We start from the raw sequence: 16,177 nt of genomic DNA on the forward strand, positions 1-16,177 counted from the left end.
GCCCCCTAGGGTAGGTCAGCTGTGGTAGCCCACTGGGTAGGTAAACTGTGGTAGTCCCCCAGGGTAGGTCAGCTGTGGTAGCCCCCAGAGTAGTTCAGCTATGATAGCCCCTAGGGTAGGTCAGCTGTGGTAGCCCCCAGGGTAGGTCAGCTGTGGTAGCCCCCAGGGTAGGTCAGCTGTGGTAGTCCCCAGGGTAGGTCAGCTGTGGTAGCCCCCAGGGAAGGTCAGCTGTGGTAGTCTCCAGGGTAGGTCAGCTGTGGTAGTCTCTAGGGTAGGTCAGCTGTGGTAGCCCCCAGGGTAGGTCAGCTGTGGTAGCACCCTAGGGTAGGTCAGCTGTTGTTGCCCCCCAGGGTAGGTCAGCTATGGTAGCCCCCCAGGGGAGGTCAGCTGTGGTAGCCCCTAGAGTAGGTCAGCTGTGGTAGCCCTGGGGGAGTACCACAGCTGACCTACCCTGGGGGATTACCACAGTTGACCTACCCTGGGGGGCTACTACAGCTGACCTACCCTTGGGGACTACCACAGTTGACCTACCCAGGGGGCTACCACAGTTGACCTACCCAGGGGGGGCTACCACAGCTGACCTACCCTGGGGGACTACCACAGCTGACCTACCCTGGGGGCTACCACAGCTGACCTACCCTAGGGGCTATCATAGCTGACCTACCCTGGGGGCTACCACAGCTGACCTACCCTGGGGGCTTACCACAGTTGACCTACCCAGGGGGCTACCACAGCTGACCTTCTCTGGGGGCTACCACAGCTGACATCCCCTAGGGGGCTACCACAGCTGACATCCCCTGGGGGGCTACCACAGCTGACATCCCCTGGGGGGCTACCACAGCTGACATCCCCTGGGGGGCTACCACAGCTGACATCCCCTGGGGGGCTACCACAGCTGACCTACCCTGGGGGACTACCACAGCTGACCTACCCAGGGGGGCTACCACAGCTGACCTCTGGGGGACTACCACAGCTGACCTCTGGGGGACTACCACAGCTGACCTACCCTGGGGGCTACCACAGCTGACCTATCCTGGGGGCTACCACAGCTTATCTGCCCTAGAGGCTACCACAGCTGACCTATCCTGGGGACTAACACAGCTGACCTACCCTGGGGGCTACCACAGCTGACCTACCCTGGGGGCTACCACAGCTGACCTACCCTGGGGGCTACCACAGCTGACCTACCCTGGGGACTACCACAGCTGACCTACCCTGGGGGACTACCACAGTTGACCTACCCAGTGGGCTACCACAGCTGACCTACCCTAGGGGGCTACCACAGCTGACCTACCCTAGGGGGCTACCACAGCTGACCTACCCTAGGGGCTACCACAGCTGACCTACACTAAGTCAGCTGTGGTAGCCCCCCAGGGGAGGTCAGCTGTGGTAGCCCCCCCAGGGGAGGTCAGCTGTGGTAGCCCACTGGGTAGGTCAACTGTGGTAGTCCCCCAGGGTAGGTCAGCTGTGGTAGTCCCCCAGGGTAGGTCAGCTGTGGTAGTCCCCAGGGTAGGTCAGCTGTGGTAGTCCCCCAGGGCAGGTCAGCTGTGGTAGCCCCCCTGGGTAGGTCAGCTGTGGTAGCCCCCCTGGGTAGGTCAAGTGTGGTAGTCCCCAAGGGTAGGTCAGCTGTGGTAATCCCCCAGGGTAGGTCAGCTGTGGTAGTCCCCCAGGGCTACCACAGCTGACCTCCCCTGGGGGGCTACCACAGCTGACCTACCCTGGGGGGCTACTACAGCTGACCTACCCTTGGGGACTACCACAGTTGACCTACCCAGGGGGGCTACCACAGTTGACCTACCCAGGGGGGCTACTACAGTTGACCTACCCAGGGGGGCTACCACAGTTGACCTACCCAGGGGGACTACCACAGATGACCTACCCAGGGGGGCTACCACAGCTGACCTCTGGGGGACTACCACAGCTGACCTACCCTGGGGACTACCACAGCTGACCTACCCTGGGGGCTACCACAGCTGACCTACCCTGGGGGCTACCACAGCTGACCTACCCTGGGGGCTACCACAGCTGACCTACCCTAGGGGCTATCATAGCGGAACTACTCTGGGGGCTACCACAGCTGACCTACCCTGGGGGACTACCACAGTTTACCTACCCAGTGGGCTACCACAGCTGACCTACCCTGAGGGACTACAACAGCTGACCTACCCTGGGGGACTACCACAGTTGACCTACCCAGGGGGGCTACCACAGCTGACCTACCCCGGGGGACTACCACAGCTGACCTACCCTGGGGGACTACCACAGCTGACCTACCCTGGGGGACTACCACAGCTGACCTACCCAGGGGGACTACCACAGCTGACCTACTCTGGGGGCTACCAGAGCAGACCTCCCCTGGGGGGCTACCACAGCTGACCTACCCAGGGGGGCTACCACAGCTGACCTACCCTGGGGGCTACCACAGCTGACCTACCCTAAGTCAGCTGTGGTAGCCCCTAGGATAGGTAAGCTGTGGTAGCCCCTAGGGTAGGTCAGCTGTGGTAGCCCACTGGGTAGGTCAGATGTGGTAGCCCCCTAGGGTAGGTCAGCTGTGGTAGCCCCCTAGGGTAGGTCAACTGTGGTAGCCCCCCTGGGTAGGTCAGCTGTGGTAATCCCCCAGGGTAGGTCAGCTGTGGTAGTCCCCCAGGGTAGGTCAGCTGTGGTAGCCCCCCTGGGTAGGTCAACTGTGGTAGTCCCCCAGGGTAGGTCAGCTGTGGTAGTCCCCCAGGGTAGGTCAGCTGTGGTAGTCCCCCAGGGTAGGTCAGCTGTGGTATCCTCTAGGGCAGATAAGCTCTGGTAGCCCCTAGGATAGGTCAGCTGTGGTAGCCCCCAGGATAGGTCAGCTGTGGTAGCCCCCAGGGTAGGGCAGCTGTGGTAGCCTCTAGGGCAGATAAGCTGTGGTAGCCCCCAGGATAGGTCAGCTGTGGTAGCCCCCAGGGTAGGTCAGCTGTGGTAGCCCCCAGGGTAGGTCAGCTGTGGTAGTCCCCCAGGGTAGGTCAGCTGTGGTAGCCCCCCTGGGTAGGTCAACTGTGGTAGCCCCCTGGGTAGGTCAACTGTGGTAGTCCCGAAGGGTAGGTCAGCTGTAGTAGCCCCCCAGGGTAGGTCAACTGTGGTAATCCCCCAGGGTAGGTCAGCTGTGGTAGTCCCCCTGGGCTACCACAGCTGACCTACCCTGGGGGACTACCATAGCTGACCTACCCTAGGGTGCTACCACAGCTGACCTACCCTGGGGGCTACCACAGCTGACCTACCCTGGGGGCTACCACAGCTGGCCTACCCTGGGGGCAACCACAGCTGACCTACCCTGGGGGCTACCACAGCTGACCTACCCTGGGGGCTACCACAGCTGACCTACCCTGGGGGCTACCACAGCTGACCTACCCTGGGGACTACCACAGCTGACCTACCCTGGGGGCTACCACAGCTGACCTACCCTGGGGACTACCACAGCTGACCTACCCTGGGCGCTACCACAGTTGACCTACCCTGGGGCCTACCACAGCTGACCTACCCTGGGGACTACCACAGCTGACCTACCCTGGGGGCTACCACAGCTGACCTACCCTAGGGGCTATCATAGCTGACCTACCCTGGGGGCTACCACAGCTGACCTACCCTGGGGGCTTACCACAGTTGACCTACCCAGGGGGCTACCACAGCTGACCTTCTCTGGGGGCTACCACAGCTGACATCCCCTAGGGGGCTACCACAGCTGACATCCCCTGGGGGGCTACCACAGCTGACATCCCCTGGGGGGCTACCACAGCTGACATCCCCTGGGGGGCTACCACAGCTGACATCCCCTGGGGGGCTACCACAGCTGACCTACCCTGGGGGACTACCACAGCTGACCTACCCAGGGGGGCTACCACAGCTGACCTCTGGGGGACTACCACAGCTGACCTACCCTGGGGGCTACCACAGCTGACCTATCATGGGGGCTACCACAGCTTATCTGCCCTAGAGGCTACCACAGCTGACCTATCCTGGGGACTAACACAGCTGACCTACCCTGGGGGCTACCACAGCTGACCTACCCTGGGGGCTACCACAGCTGACCTACCCTGGGGGCTACCACAGCTGACCTACCCTGGGGACTACCACAGCTGACCTACCCTGGGGGACTACCACAGTTGACCTACCCAGTGGGCTACCACAGCTGACCTACCCTAGGGGGCTACCACAGCTGACCTACCCTAGGGGGCTACCACAGCTGACCTACCCTAGGGGCTACCACAGCTGACCTACACTAAGTCAGCTGTGGTAGCCCCCCAGGGGAGGTCAGCTGTGGTAGCCCCCCCAGGGGAGGTCAGCTGTGGTAGCCCACTGGGTAGGTCAACTGTGGTAGTCCCCCAGGGTAGGTCAGCTGTGATAGTCCCCCAGGGTAGGTCAGCTGTGGTAGTCCCCAGGGTAGGTCAGCTGTGGTAGTCCCCCAGGGCAGGTCAGCTGTGGTAGCCCCCCTGGGTAGGTCAGCTGTGGTAGCCCCCCTGGGTAGGTCAGCTGTGGTAGTCCCCCAGGGTAGGTCAGCTGTGGTAGTCCCCAAGGGTAGGTCAGCTGTGGTAATCCCCCAGGGTAGGTCAGCTGTGGTAGTCCCCCAGGGCTACCACAGCTGACCTCCCCTGGGGGGCTACCACAGCTGACCTACCCTGGGGGGCTACTACAGCTGACCTACCCTTGGGGACTACCACAGTTGACCTACCCAGGGGGGCTACCACAGTTGACCTACCCAGGGGGGCTACTACAGTTGACCTACCCAGGGGGGCTACCACAGTTGACCTACCCAGGGGGACTACCACAGATGACCTACCCAGGGGGGCTACCACAGCTGACCTCTGGGGGACTACCACAGCTGACCTACCCTGGGGACTACCACAGCTGACCTACCCTGGGGGCTACCACAGCTGACCTACCCTGGGGGCTACCACAGCTGACCTACCCTAGGGGCTATCATAGCGGAACTACTCTGGGGGCTACCACAGCTGACCTACCCTGGGGGACTACCACAGTTTACCTACCCAGTGGGCTACCACAGCTGACCTACCCTGAGGGACTACAACAGCTGACCTACCCTGGGGGACTACCACAGTTGACCTACCCAGGGGGGCTACCACAGCTGACCTACCCCGGGGGACTACCACAGCTGACCTACCCTGGGGGACTACCACAGCTGACCTACCCTGGGGGACTACCACAGCTGACCTACCCAGGGGGACTACCACAGCTGACCTACTCTGGGGGCTACCAGAGCAGACCTCCCCTGGGGGGCTACCACAGCTGACCTACCCAGGGGGGCTACCACAGCTGACCTACCCTGGGGGCTACCACAGCTGACCTACCCTAAGTCAGCTGTGGTAGCCCCTAGGATAGGTAAGCTGTGGTAGCCCCTAGGGTAGGTCAGCTGTGGTAGCCCACTGGGTAGGTCAGCTGTGGTAGTCCCCCAGGGTAGGTCAGATGTGGTAGCCCCCTAGGGTAGGTCAGCTGTGGTAGCCCCCTAGGGTAGGTCAACTGTGGTAGCCCCCCTGGGTAGGTCAGCTGTGGTAATCCCCCAGGGTAGGTCAGCTGTGGTAGTCCCCCAGGGTAGGTCAGCTGTGGTAGCCCCCCTGGGTAGGTCAACTGTGGTAGTCCCCCAGGGTAGGTCAGCTGTGGTAGTCCCCCAGGGTAGGTCAGCTGTGGTAGTCCCCCAGGGTAGGTCAGCTGTGGTATCCTCTAGGGCAGATAAGCTCTGGTAGCCCCTAGGATAGGTCAGCTGTGGTAGCCCCCAGGATAGGTCAGCTGTGGTAGCCCCCAGGGTAGGGCAGCTGTGGTAGCCTCTAGGGCAGATAAGCTGTGGTAGCCCCCAGGATAGGTCAGCTGTGGTAGCCCCCAGGGTAGGTCAGCTGTGGTAGCCCCCAGGGTAGGTCAGCTGTGGTAGCCCCCAGGGTAGGTCAGCTGTGGTAGCCCCCAGGGTAGGTCAGCTGTGGTAGTTCCCAGGGTAGGTCAGCTGTGGTAGTTCCCAGGGTAGGTCAGCTGTGGTAGTCCCCAGGATAGGTCAGCAGTGGTAGCCCCCCAGGGTAGGTCAGCTGTGGTAGTCCCCAGGATAGGTCAGCTGTGGTAGCCCCTAGGGTAGGTCAGCTGTGGTAGCCCCCAGGGTAGGTCAGCTGTGGTAGTCCCCAGGGTAGGTCAGCTGTGGTAGCCCCTAGGGTAGGTCAGCTGTGGTAGCCCCTAGGGTAGGTCAGCTGTGGTAGCCCCCAGGGTAGGTCAGCTGTGGTAGTCCCCCAGGGTAGGTCAGCTGTGGTAGCCCCCCTGGGTAGGTCAACTGTGGTAGCCCCCTGGGTAGGTCAACTGTGGTAGTCCCGAAGGGTAGGTCAGCTGTAGTAGCCCCCCAGGGTAGGTCAACTGTGGTAATCCCCCAGGGTAGGTCAGCTGTGGTAGTCCCCCTGGGCTACCACAGCTGACCTACCCTGGGGGACTACCATAGCTGACCTACCCTAGGGTGCTACCACAGCTGACCTACCCTGGGGGCTACCACAGCTGACCTACCCTGGGGGACTACCACAGTTTACCTACCCAGTGGGCTACCACAGCTGACCTACCCTGAGGGACTACAACAGCTGACCTACCCTGGGGGACTACCACAGTTGACCTACCCAGGGGGGCTACCACAGCTGACCTACCCCGGGGGACTACCACAGCTGACCTACCCTGGGGGACTACCACAGCTGACCTACCCTGGGGGACTACCACAGCTGACCTACCCAGGGGGACTACCACAGCTGACCTACTCTGGGGGCTACCAGAGCAGACCTCCCCTGGGGGGCTACCACAGCTGACCTACCCAGGGGGGCTACCACAGCTGACCTACCCTGGGGGCTACCACAGCTGACCTACCCTAAGTCAGCTGTGGTAGCCCCTAGGATAGGTAAGCTGTTGTAGCCCCTAGGGTAGGTCAGCTGTGGTAGCCCACTGGGTAGGTCAGCTGTGGTAGTCCCCCAGGGTAGGTCAGATGTGGTAGCCCCCTAGGGTAGGTCAGCTGTGGTAGCCCCCTAGGGTAGGTCAACTGTGGTAGCCCCCCTGGGTAGGTCAGCTGTGGTAATCCCCCAGGGTAGGTCAGCTGTGGTAGTCCCCCAGGGTAGGTCAGCTGTGGTAGCCCCCCTGGGTAGGTCAACTGTGGTAGTCCCCCAGGGTAGGTCAGCTGTGGTAGTCCCCCAGGGTAGGTCAGCTGTGGTAGTCCCCCAGGGTAGGTCAGCTGTGGTATCCTCTAGGGCAGATAAGCTCTGGTAGCCCCTAGGATAGGTCAGCTGTGGTAGCCCCCAGGATAGGTCAGCTGTGGTAGCCCCCAGGGTAGGGCAGCTGTGGTAGCCTCTAGGGCAGATAAGCTGTGGTAGCCCCCAGGATAGGTCAGCTGTGGTAGCCCCCAGGGTAGGTCAGCTGTGGTAGCCCCCAGGGTAGGTCAGCTGTGGTAGCCCCCAGGGTAGGTCAGCTGTGGTAGCCCCCAGGGTAGGTCAGCTGTGGTAGCCCCCAGGGTAGGTCAGCTGTGGTAGCCCCCAGGGTAGGTCAGCTGTGGTAGTTCCCAGGGTAGGTCAGCTGTGGTAGTTCCCAGGGTAGGTCAGCTGTGGTAGTCCCCAGGATAGGTCAGCAGTGGTAGCCCCCCAGGGTAGGTCAGCTGTGGTAGTCCCCAGGATAGGTCAGCTGTGGTAGCCCCCAGGGTAGGTCAGCTGTGGTAGCCCCCAGGGTAGGTCAGCTGTGGTAGTCCCCAGGGTAGGTCAGCTGTGGTAGCCCCTAGGGTAGGTCAGCTGTGGTAGCCCCTAGGGTAGGTCAGCTGTGGTAGCCCCCAGGGTAGGTCAGCTGTGGTAGTCCCCCAGGGTAGGTCAGCTGTGGTAGCCCCCCTGGGTAGGTCAACTGTGGTAGCCCCCTGGGTAGGTCAACTGTGGTAGTCCCGAAGGGTAGGTCAGCTGTAGTAGCCCCCCAGGGTAGGTCAACTGTGGTAATCCCCCAGGGTAGGTCAGCTGTGGTAGTCCCCCTGGGCTACCACAGCTGACCTACCCTGGGGGACTACCATAGCTGACCTACCCTAGGGTGCTACCACAGCTGACCTACCCTGGGGGCTACCACAGCTGACCTACCCTGGGGGCTACCACAGCTGGCCTACCCTGGGGGCAACCACAGCTGACCTACCCTGGGGGCTACCACAGCTGACCTACCCTGGGGGCTACCACAGCTGACCTACCCTGGGGGCTACCACAGCTGACCTACCCTGGGGACTACCACAGCTGACCTACCCTGGGGGCTACCACAGCTGACCTACCCTGGGGACTACCACAGCTGACCTACCCTGGGCGCTACCACAGTTGACCTACCCTGGGGCCTACCACAGCTGACCTACCCTGGGGACTACCACAGCTGACCTACCCTGGGGGCTACCACAGCTGACCTACCCTAGGGGCTATCATAGCTGACCTACCCTGGGGGCTTACCACAGTTGACCTACCCAGGGGGCTACCACAGCTGACCTTCTCTGGGGGCTACCACAGCTGACATCCCCTAGGGGGCTACCACAGCTGACATCCCCTGGGGGGCTACCACAGCTGACATCCCCTGGGGGGCTACCACAGCTGACATCCCCTGGGGGGCTACCACAGCTGACCTACCCTGGGGGACTACCACAGCTGACCTACCCAGGGGGGCTACCACAGCTGACCTCTGGGGGACTACCACAGCTGACCTACCCTGGGGGCTACCACAGCTGACCTATCCTGGGGGCTACCACAGCTTATCTGCCCTAGAGGCTACCACAGCTGACCTATCCTGGGGACTAACACAGCTGACCTACCCTGGGGGCTACCACAGCTGACCTACCCTGGGGGCTACCACAGCTGACCTACCCTGGGGGCTACCACAGCTGACCTACCCTGGGGACTACCACAGCTGACCTACCCTGGGGGACTACCACAGTTGACCTACCCAGTGGGCTACCACAGCTGACCTACCCTAGGGGGCTACCACAGCTGACCTACCCTAGGGGGCTACCACAGCTGACCTACCCTAGGGGCTACCACAGCTGACCTACACTAAGTCAGCTGTGGTAGCCCCCCAGGGGAGGTCAGCTGTGGTAGCCCCCCCAGGGGAGGTCAGCTGTGGTAGCCCACTGGGTAGGTCAACTGTGGTAGTCCCCCAGGGTAGGTCAGCTGTGGTAGTCCCCCAGGGTAGGTCAGCTGTGGTAGTCCCCAGGGTAGGTCAGCTGTGGTAGTCCCCCAGGGCAGGTCAGCTGTGGTAGCCCCCCTGGGTAGGTCAGCTGTGGTAGCCCCCCTGGGTAGGTCAAGTGTGGTAGTCCCCAAGGGTAGGTCAGCTGTGGTAATCCCCCAGGGTAGGTCAGCTGTGGTAGTCCCCCAGGGCTACCACAGCTGACCTCCCCTGGGGGGCTACCACAGCTGACCTACCCTGGGGGGCTACTACAGCTGACCTACCCTTGGGGACTACCACAGTTGACCTACCCAGGGGGGCTACCACAGTTGACCTACCCAGGGGGGCTACTACAGTTGACCTACCCAGGGGGGCTACCACAGTTGACCTACCCAGGGGGACTACCACAGATGACCTACCCAGGGGGGCTACCACAGCTGACCTCTGGGGGACTACCACAGCTGACCTACCCTGGGGGCTACCACAGCTGACCTATCCTGGGGGCTACCACAGCTTATCTGCCCTAGAGGCTACCACAGCTGACCTATCCTGGGGACTAACACAGCTGACCTACCCTGGGGGCTACCACAGCTGACCTACCCTGGGGGCTACCACAGCTGACCTACCCTGGGGACTACCACAGCTGACCTACCCTGGGGGACTACCACAGTTGACCTACCCAGTGGGCTACCACAGCTGACCTACCCTAGGGGGCTACCACAGCTGACCTACCCTAGGGGGCTACCACAGCTGACCTACCCTAGGGGCTACCACAGCTGATCTACACTAAGTCAGCTGTGGTAGCCCACTGGGTAGGTCAACTGTGGTAGTCCCCCAGGGTAGGTCAGCTGTGGTAGTCCCCAGGGTAGGTCAGCTGTGGTAGTCCCCCAGGGCAGGTCAGCTGTGGTAGCCCCCCTGGGTAGGTCAGCTGTGGTAGCCCCCCTGGGTAGGTCAACTGTGGTAGCCCCCCTGGGTAGGTCAACTGTGGTAGCCCCCCTGGGTAGGTCAACTGTGGTAGCCCCCCTGGGTAGGTCAAGTGTGGTAGTCCCCAAGGGTAGGTCAGCTGTAGTAGCCCCCCAGGGTAGGTCAACTGTGGTAATCCCCCAGGGTAGGTCAGCTGTGGTAGTCCCCCAGGGCTACCACAGCTGACCTCCCCTGGGGGGCTACCACAGCTGACCTACCCTGGGGGGCTACTACAGCTGACCTACCCTTGGGGACTACCACAGTTGACCTACCCAGGGGGGCTACCACAGTTGACCTACCCAGGGGGGCTACCACAGTTGACCTACCCAGGGGGGCTACCACAGTTGACCTACCCAGGGGGGCTACCACAGCCTACCTACCCTGGGGGACTACCATAGCTGACCTACTCTGGGGACTACCACAGCTGACCTACCCTGGGGGACTACCACAGCTGACCTACCCTGGGGGACTACCACAGCTGACCTACCCAGTGGGCTACCACAGCTGACCTACCCTAGGGGGCTACCACAGCTGACCTACCCTAGGGGGCTACCACAGCTGACCTACCTACCCTAGGGGGCTACCCTAAGTCAGCTGTGGTAGCCCCCAGGGTAGGTCAGCTGTGGTAGCCCCCAGGGTAGGTCAGCTGTAGTATCCCCCTGGGTAGGTCAGCTGTGGTACCCCCCAGGGTAGGTCAGCTATGGTAGCCAAACAATGTAGGTCAGCTGTGGTAGCCCTCAGGGTAGGTCAACTGTGATAGCCCCAGGGTAGGCCAGCGTGGTAGCCCTCAGGGTAGGTCAGCTGTGGTAGCCAAACAGAGTAGGTCAGCTGTGGTAGCCCGCAGGGTAGGTCAGCTTTGGTAGGCCTCGGTAGGTCAACTGTGGTAGCCCCAGTGTAGGTCGTCCTGTGATATGTTGACCCAAACGAGGCAGCTCCTATTTATATCCACCCAAACGTATTCATATACATGTCTAACCTACACTTGAAACATTCCTTTGAGCCCGTGTATATTATGTTATCCGATAATTTGTTGATTCAACAACTGTGTTTCCAAACAAGTATTTACCCAAGTCTTTTCTGAATCTAAATTGATCAAACTTGTAGAATTGTTTCGATATTAAATAGGGATATTTACCTTTCAGAGTGGCGTCACGGTCGCAATGGACATCTGATTCTGGCAGACGAGGACATGACGACCAAGTCGGAGACCAGCGGGTGGAGGCGCCTCAACACTCTGGCCCACTATGGCGTGAAGGACTCTGCCATCATGGCTCTGGTTCACCGGCCGCACGACCACCACACTCTTAATAACGCCAACTGTACCAACAAGTGTAATAGCTGTGAGTGTGCCAGTGCCTTGACTCACGCACAGGGTATTTTATTTCATAAGACCTTAAACTATTTATGATACCGAAAAGGGTGTCAGATCGTTTTAGTTTACAGTAGTACTTAAAAAAAATCCTCATTAGTAAATCGTGCGAGAGATGTTTATGATATACTGAGATATGTACATACCTTTATAAGTGCACTAATTGATGCTCCCTCCCGTAGGTTCTGGATATGGAATGACTGGTTCTGGAAGTCCAGTGAGCCACTGTGGAGATGCAGAGTCTGGTACTCTGGAGTCCAATGTGTACCACCTGGTGAAGCCTGTGGATCACGACTCCCCATACCGAGGCAGCGAGCGTACTCATAAGGCCATCCCGGAGATCTTCCTCACCAGACTCCTATCGACGAAAGGCACCGTCCAGAAGTTTGTAGATGACTTCTTCAAAACCATCCTCACCCCGAATGAGACATTGCCTCCTGCTATCAAGTGGCTTTTTGACCTGTTCGACGAAGCTGGTCGACGGCAGGGCTTAGTCGATCCAGAGGTAGTCTTGGCTTGGAAGTCCAACAGCCTTCCACTGCGCTTCTGGGTGAACTTCATAAAAAATCCAGATTTTATTTTAGATGTGTACAAGAGCCCTACTGTAGACTCCTGCCTGTCCGTGATCGCCCAGACCTTCATGGACGCCTGCTCGACCACAGAACATCGCCTTGGCAAAGACTCGCCCTCCAACAAACTGCTTTTTGCCAAGGACATCTCTCAGTACAAGGCGACAGTGAGGGCATTCTATAACGGGGTACGGACCATGCCCCCTGTGACCGACCAGGATATGGCCGCCTACCTACACCACCTAAGCCTCAATCACCTGGGACAGCTAGACGCTAAGCCTGCCCTTCAGGAACTGTTCCACACTTACATCACCAGATACTATGGACAGATTATTGAAACTCTTGAAGTAGATCCAGACTGCAGAAGTTTGCACTTGGCACATAAATTGGACAATGTGATGTGCACTATAAACGGGGAACCTACATCCATGTGCTGAGAGCCTGAGAGCCCGGCCAGAATATCTGCTGGGGTATGGTGGCCACTAGCCAGGCCTTCACCCTTGCTGGGGGATGGTGGCCACTAGCCAGGCCTTCACCCTTGCTGGGGGATGGTGGCCACTAGCCAGGCCTTCACCCTTGCTAGGGGATGGTGGCCACTAGCCAGGCCTTCACCCTTGCTAGGGGATGGTGGCCATGACCCGGGCTCTCACCACACACGTGCCAGTTTCCTGTGGTTGCCTTCTGTACGACTTTAATCTCATTGCTGTTACTTGCCTAGTTCCTAGCCAAAGAGTAGGTGTATGATGAAATAGGAAGTTATTGTGTTGGATTCCTTGTTATAAAGAAGGAGGGAAAAACGTGTATTGACACTGCATGATTCCTTCCAGTTATGGTTTGTGACTAACGACGCTGGTTCGTTATATAGAGTTGTGTATGTGTTTCATCTGCTGTACTTAATCAAATGTCTGTGATTTTAAAGCGTAGATCATTCCAGTAAGTGTGCGGGCTGTTACTGGAGACAAGTGTTTACTGTCTTGTGCCTAACTCGTGCTATGTGTGACAGACACTTTTATAGAATCACAAAAAAAAAGGTTGTCACTTAGTGATGAACACGCTGAACAGTTGGAAATAAAACCTGAACAGTTGACCGGACATGGTGTTTCATATGAGGTAAAGAACCTGTGTGGGACTGAGAAGCAACAAATGTTAATGAAACAAGTGACTATAGCGCAGTGTCACACGGGAAACGCTTTACAATACCTTCCGAATCTCAAATCCAAAGTGGCCTGCAAGTGCTGGGTCTCGCGCAGTGTCTGTGTGTGTTAACGCCTTGTGCATGTCTTTTACTGATTTTCACTCTGGCAGTCACCATGTCCTTCTGGCTATCAGCTTGCAGGATGACAAGGCATTCGATGCCTAGCATGGTCTGATGGGCTGACAATGCAATCACCAGCTCCAGTGTCAGCTCACCTTCCCTGCCGTCTGAATGGTGCCAGCCTATCGTATAGTATGTGAACATGCAATGGACTGTGCTGTTTATTTTCTCTACAGAAGTGGGAAATCAACAGTGGAGTAGAAAGTGAACGTAAGACTGATACAGGTGTTGTCGCTGGTGCATCGACGAGCCAGCTGCAGCAGCTGTGTCATAGGGAAAAGGGGGACAAGCACAACACATTCCAGACTTATCCACTTGGTCAAGGATCACACTCGCATTGCAAGTCTCAACCTCAAAAGACAAGCGTCTCAGGATGCATCAGTTTTGTATATGCATATGAAGTTCCATGCAAAGATAATGGGTAAATCAAAGGACTGAGTTGAAGAAAGAAACGTGTGAAGTACAGTGCTACCGCTCCCTAAGACAGCCCAGCTGCTGTCAGATCTCCGCTACTGTGAACGGTGCATACTCCGTAACCAAAAGATGCTACAGAATGTTCGTCCTATCTTTCCTCCGCTCCTTCAAAGCTAGTCATCTTTGTCCACGTCCCAGGCTTAGGTAGTACACCAGTTTCACGGACTGCTAAATTTAAGAATCCACGTGAATGCTTGGCACCACAAAAGTCATTAGAAAGGAGACAAAATACAGAGATGAGTAACTTAGCATGTTAGTAGTCCATCAGTCCGTGGAGCTGTTGATCTACTGTACGCTACACGTAAAAAAAAAAAAAAAAGTTTTCACATGTTAGCCATATTCATTATTTTTTACCGTAGCCAGAGCCATGACTGGTTCCAGACAGCCGCAGCCCTGACGCTCGGGAAAAGGTTGTCGTACAGGAGTGAGCGGCAAGTGTCTGGAGAATGTCACACCTCCATCATTCACGTCCTGAGCTGGTCTTCCCAGCGAGTTGACTTTTATGCCGTTCACTTATACAACAGACGAGAGAAAGACGTATTCTTTGATATTTTCTGAGTGTGCTTTTTTTTTTTCATCTTAAATAATTTATTGAATATTTTGAAGATATATATATATAATGACATTTTCCTGTTTTAAGAACAGTTTCTCGAAGTCAAGGCTTGCAATAAATTGATTTTAATTTATATATTTTTGTGAAAAGTCACTAGAAGAGTAAAGCCAAAGGTTCTTGCTCTCCGGAGTGACGACACAGAAATATTAAACTATTGGACACCACACTGCATTTGTAATAGACCACACACACACCAGCGTATACGTTCGAGTCACATAATAAACTTGTTCTCCATGTTTCTTCTAAGGGGAAGAAAAAGATGCCTTTATTTCTCTCTCTCTCTATATATGTACAGTTAGTCAATAACCAAAATTATAATGCAGTTTGTTTTCAGTCATGCAAAATCAATGGCCGAGTGGTCGTCAGTTGATAACATTATTTGGATAATCAAATGCCAGTTGTATATGGTGGTGTATTTTTATATAAATAGTGCAGATTTGTACATACTGCTAAATTTTAAGCTAATATTATGCAAATAAATATGTAAAAAAAGGGGTGTTTTTATTGAACCATTCTAGATCTCAAATTCATCGATTATAATATATTATTTGTATATGGAAAGCGATCCCACTGGTGGGAGTCCCCTAATGCCTCTAATCCTCTTATTATTGCACACAAACTAGCTTGATACTTTGTTGATAAATGAACGTACTGTACTGGAATATATTTTGTTAGGGGGAAGCTGCAGGTATATACCTGCATGGGTCTGTAACCTGTTGCTGACTAAGTGTTACTTATTTCAGGCCTACTTAGGTGGTAAATGAGTATATTCATGACTCTTATGTTGGCCTCAGTAAGGGTATGTCCAACGTGCTTCAAACAGTACAGACCAGGAGAAAAAAGAAATGCTTGAAAGCATTTTTAAAGACGTCTGTTTAGGCAACTAATAACTTCTTAATTTTTTAAATGGTATAGTTTAGGAATTATGTTGTTAATAACTAGTATTTCCCAGATAAATTAATTAATTGGAAGCAATAATTATGATTTTTTTATGGGAAAATGAGTCGTATTGCTACTTAAAGCGTTTATTAACTAAAATATAAGAGATATTGAAATAAATTAAAACCTTTTAGAAAGCCTGAACAAATTACTAATATTAACATAACTTATAAATAATACTTTACTTTATAAGCAACAAGAAACGTGAACGTGAAATTCTAAGCTTTGATTCATATATATTATAAAAGAGGGTTTAAAAAATCCAGGGACGACACTGCAGACCGCATGCCAACTCAATTTACTGGCCTACCACAGTGGGCACGCATGCCACAGCTTCTCCATCCTTGCCCTAGGCTACCTGCTAATCTCCCTCAGGATGGAACCCCACAAAAACTAACTCCCGAGTACCTATAAACCACTAGGAGAACAGAGGAACAAGGTGAAAAAGAAAACGTGTCCAAACATTTCTTGTCTGATCGTGAGAATCGAACCTGGGACTTGTAATTATGAACCGGCTGTGCTGTCCACTCTGCTACGCACAACATAATTTTAACGGATTAACAACATTAACGCATCAGCGACATTTACCATTCAATAAAAAAACACGTCGACAATTACGAACACCAGATGCCAAATTTAACAAGCAAATAGAACAATAAAACATTGTTTACAAATAAATAAAATCCTCACTGGTAAATATATGTCCTTTATATCCACTTCACTTCCAAAGCGGATTACATGCGGGATACAGTGCTCCGTTGCTAAAGTACAGGGAC

General features: G+C 55.8%; 1 protein-coding gene across 1 annotated transcript in view; it reads left to right on the forward strand.

Annotated features, from left to right (window-relative positions):
* The window catches only part of LOC123746647 (plexin-B), a 133,762-nt gene extending 120,666 nt beyond the window's left edge, over positions 1 to 13,096 (forward strand). The window contains 2 exon segments of the mRNA XM_069316881.1: positions 11,265 to 11,462; positions 11,674 to 13,096. Of these exon segments, the coding sequence (XP_069172982.1) occupies positions 11,265 to 11,462; positions 11,674 to 12,497 (1,022 nt within the window). The 3' untranslated portion in view covers positions 12,498 to 13,096.
* Positions 13,097 to 16,177: the final 3,081 nt, after the last annotated feature.

This window comes from Procambarus clarkii, chromosome 85, assembly GCF_040958095.1.
Source record: "Procambarus clarkii isolate CNS0578487 chromosome 85, FALCON_Pclarkii_2.0, whole genome shotgun sequence".
NCBI classification, from domain to species: domain Eukaryota; kingdom Metazoa; phylum Arthropoda; class Malacostraca; order Decapoda; family Cambaridae; genus Procambarus; species Procambarus clarkii.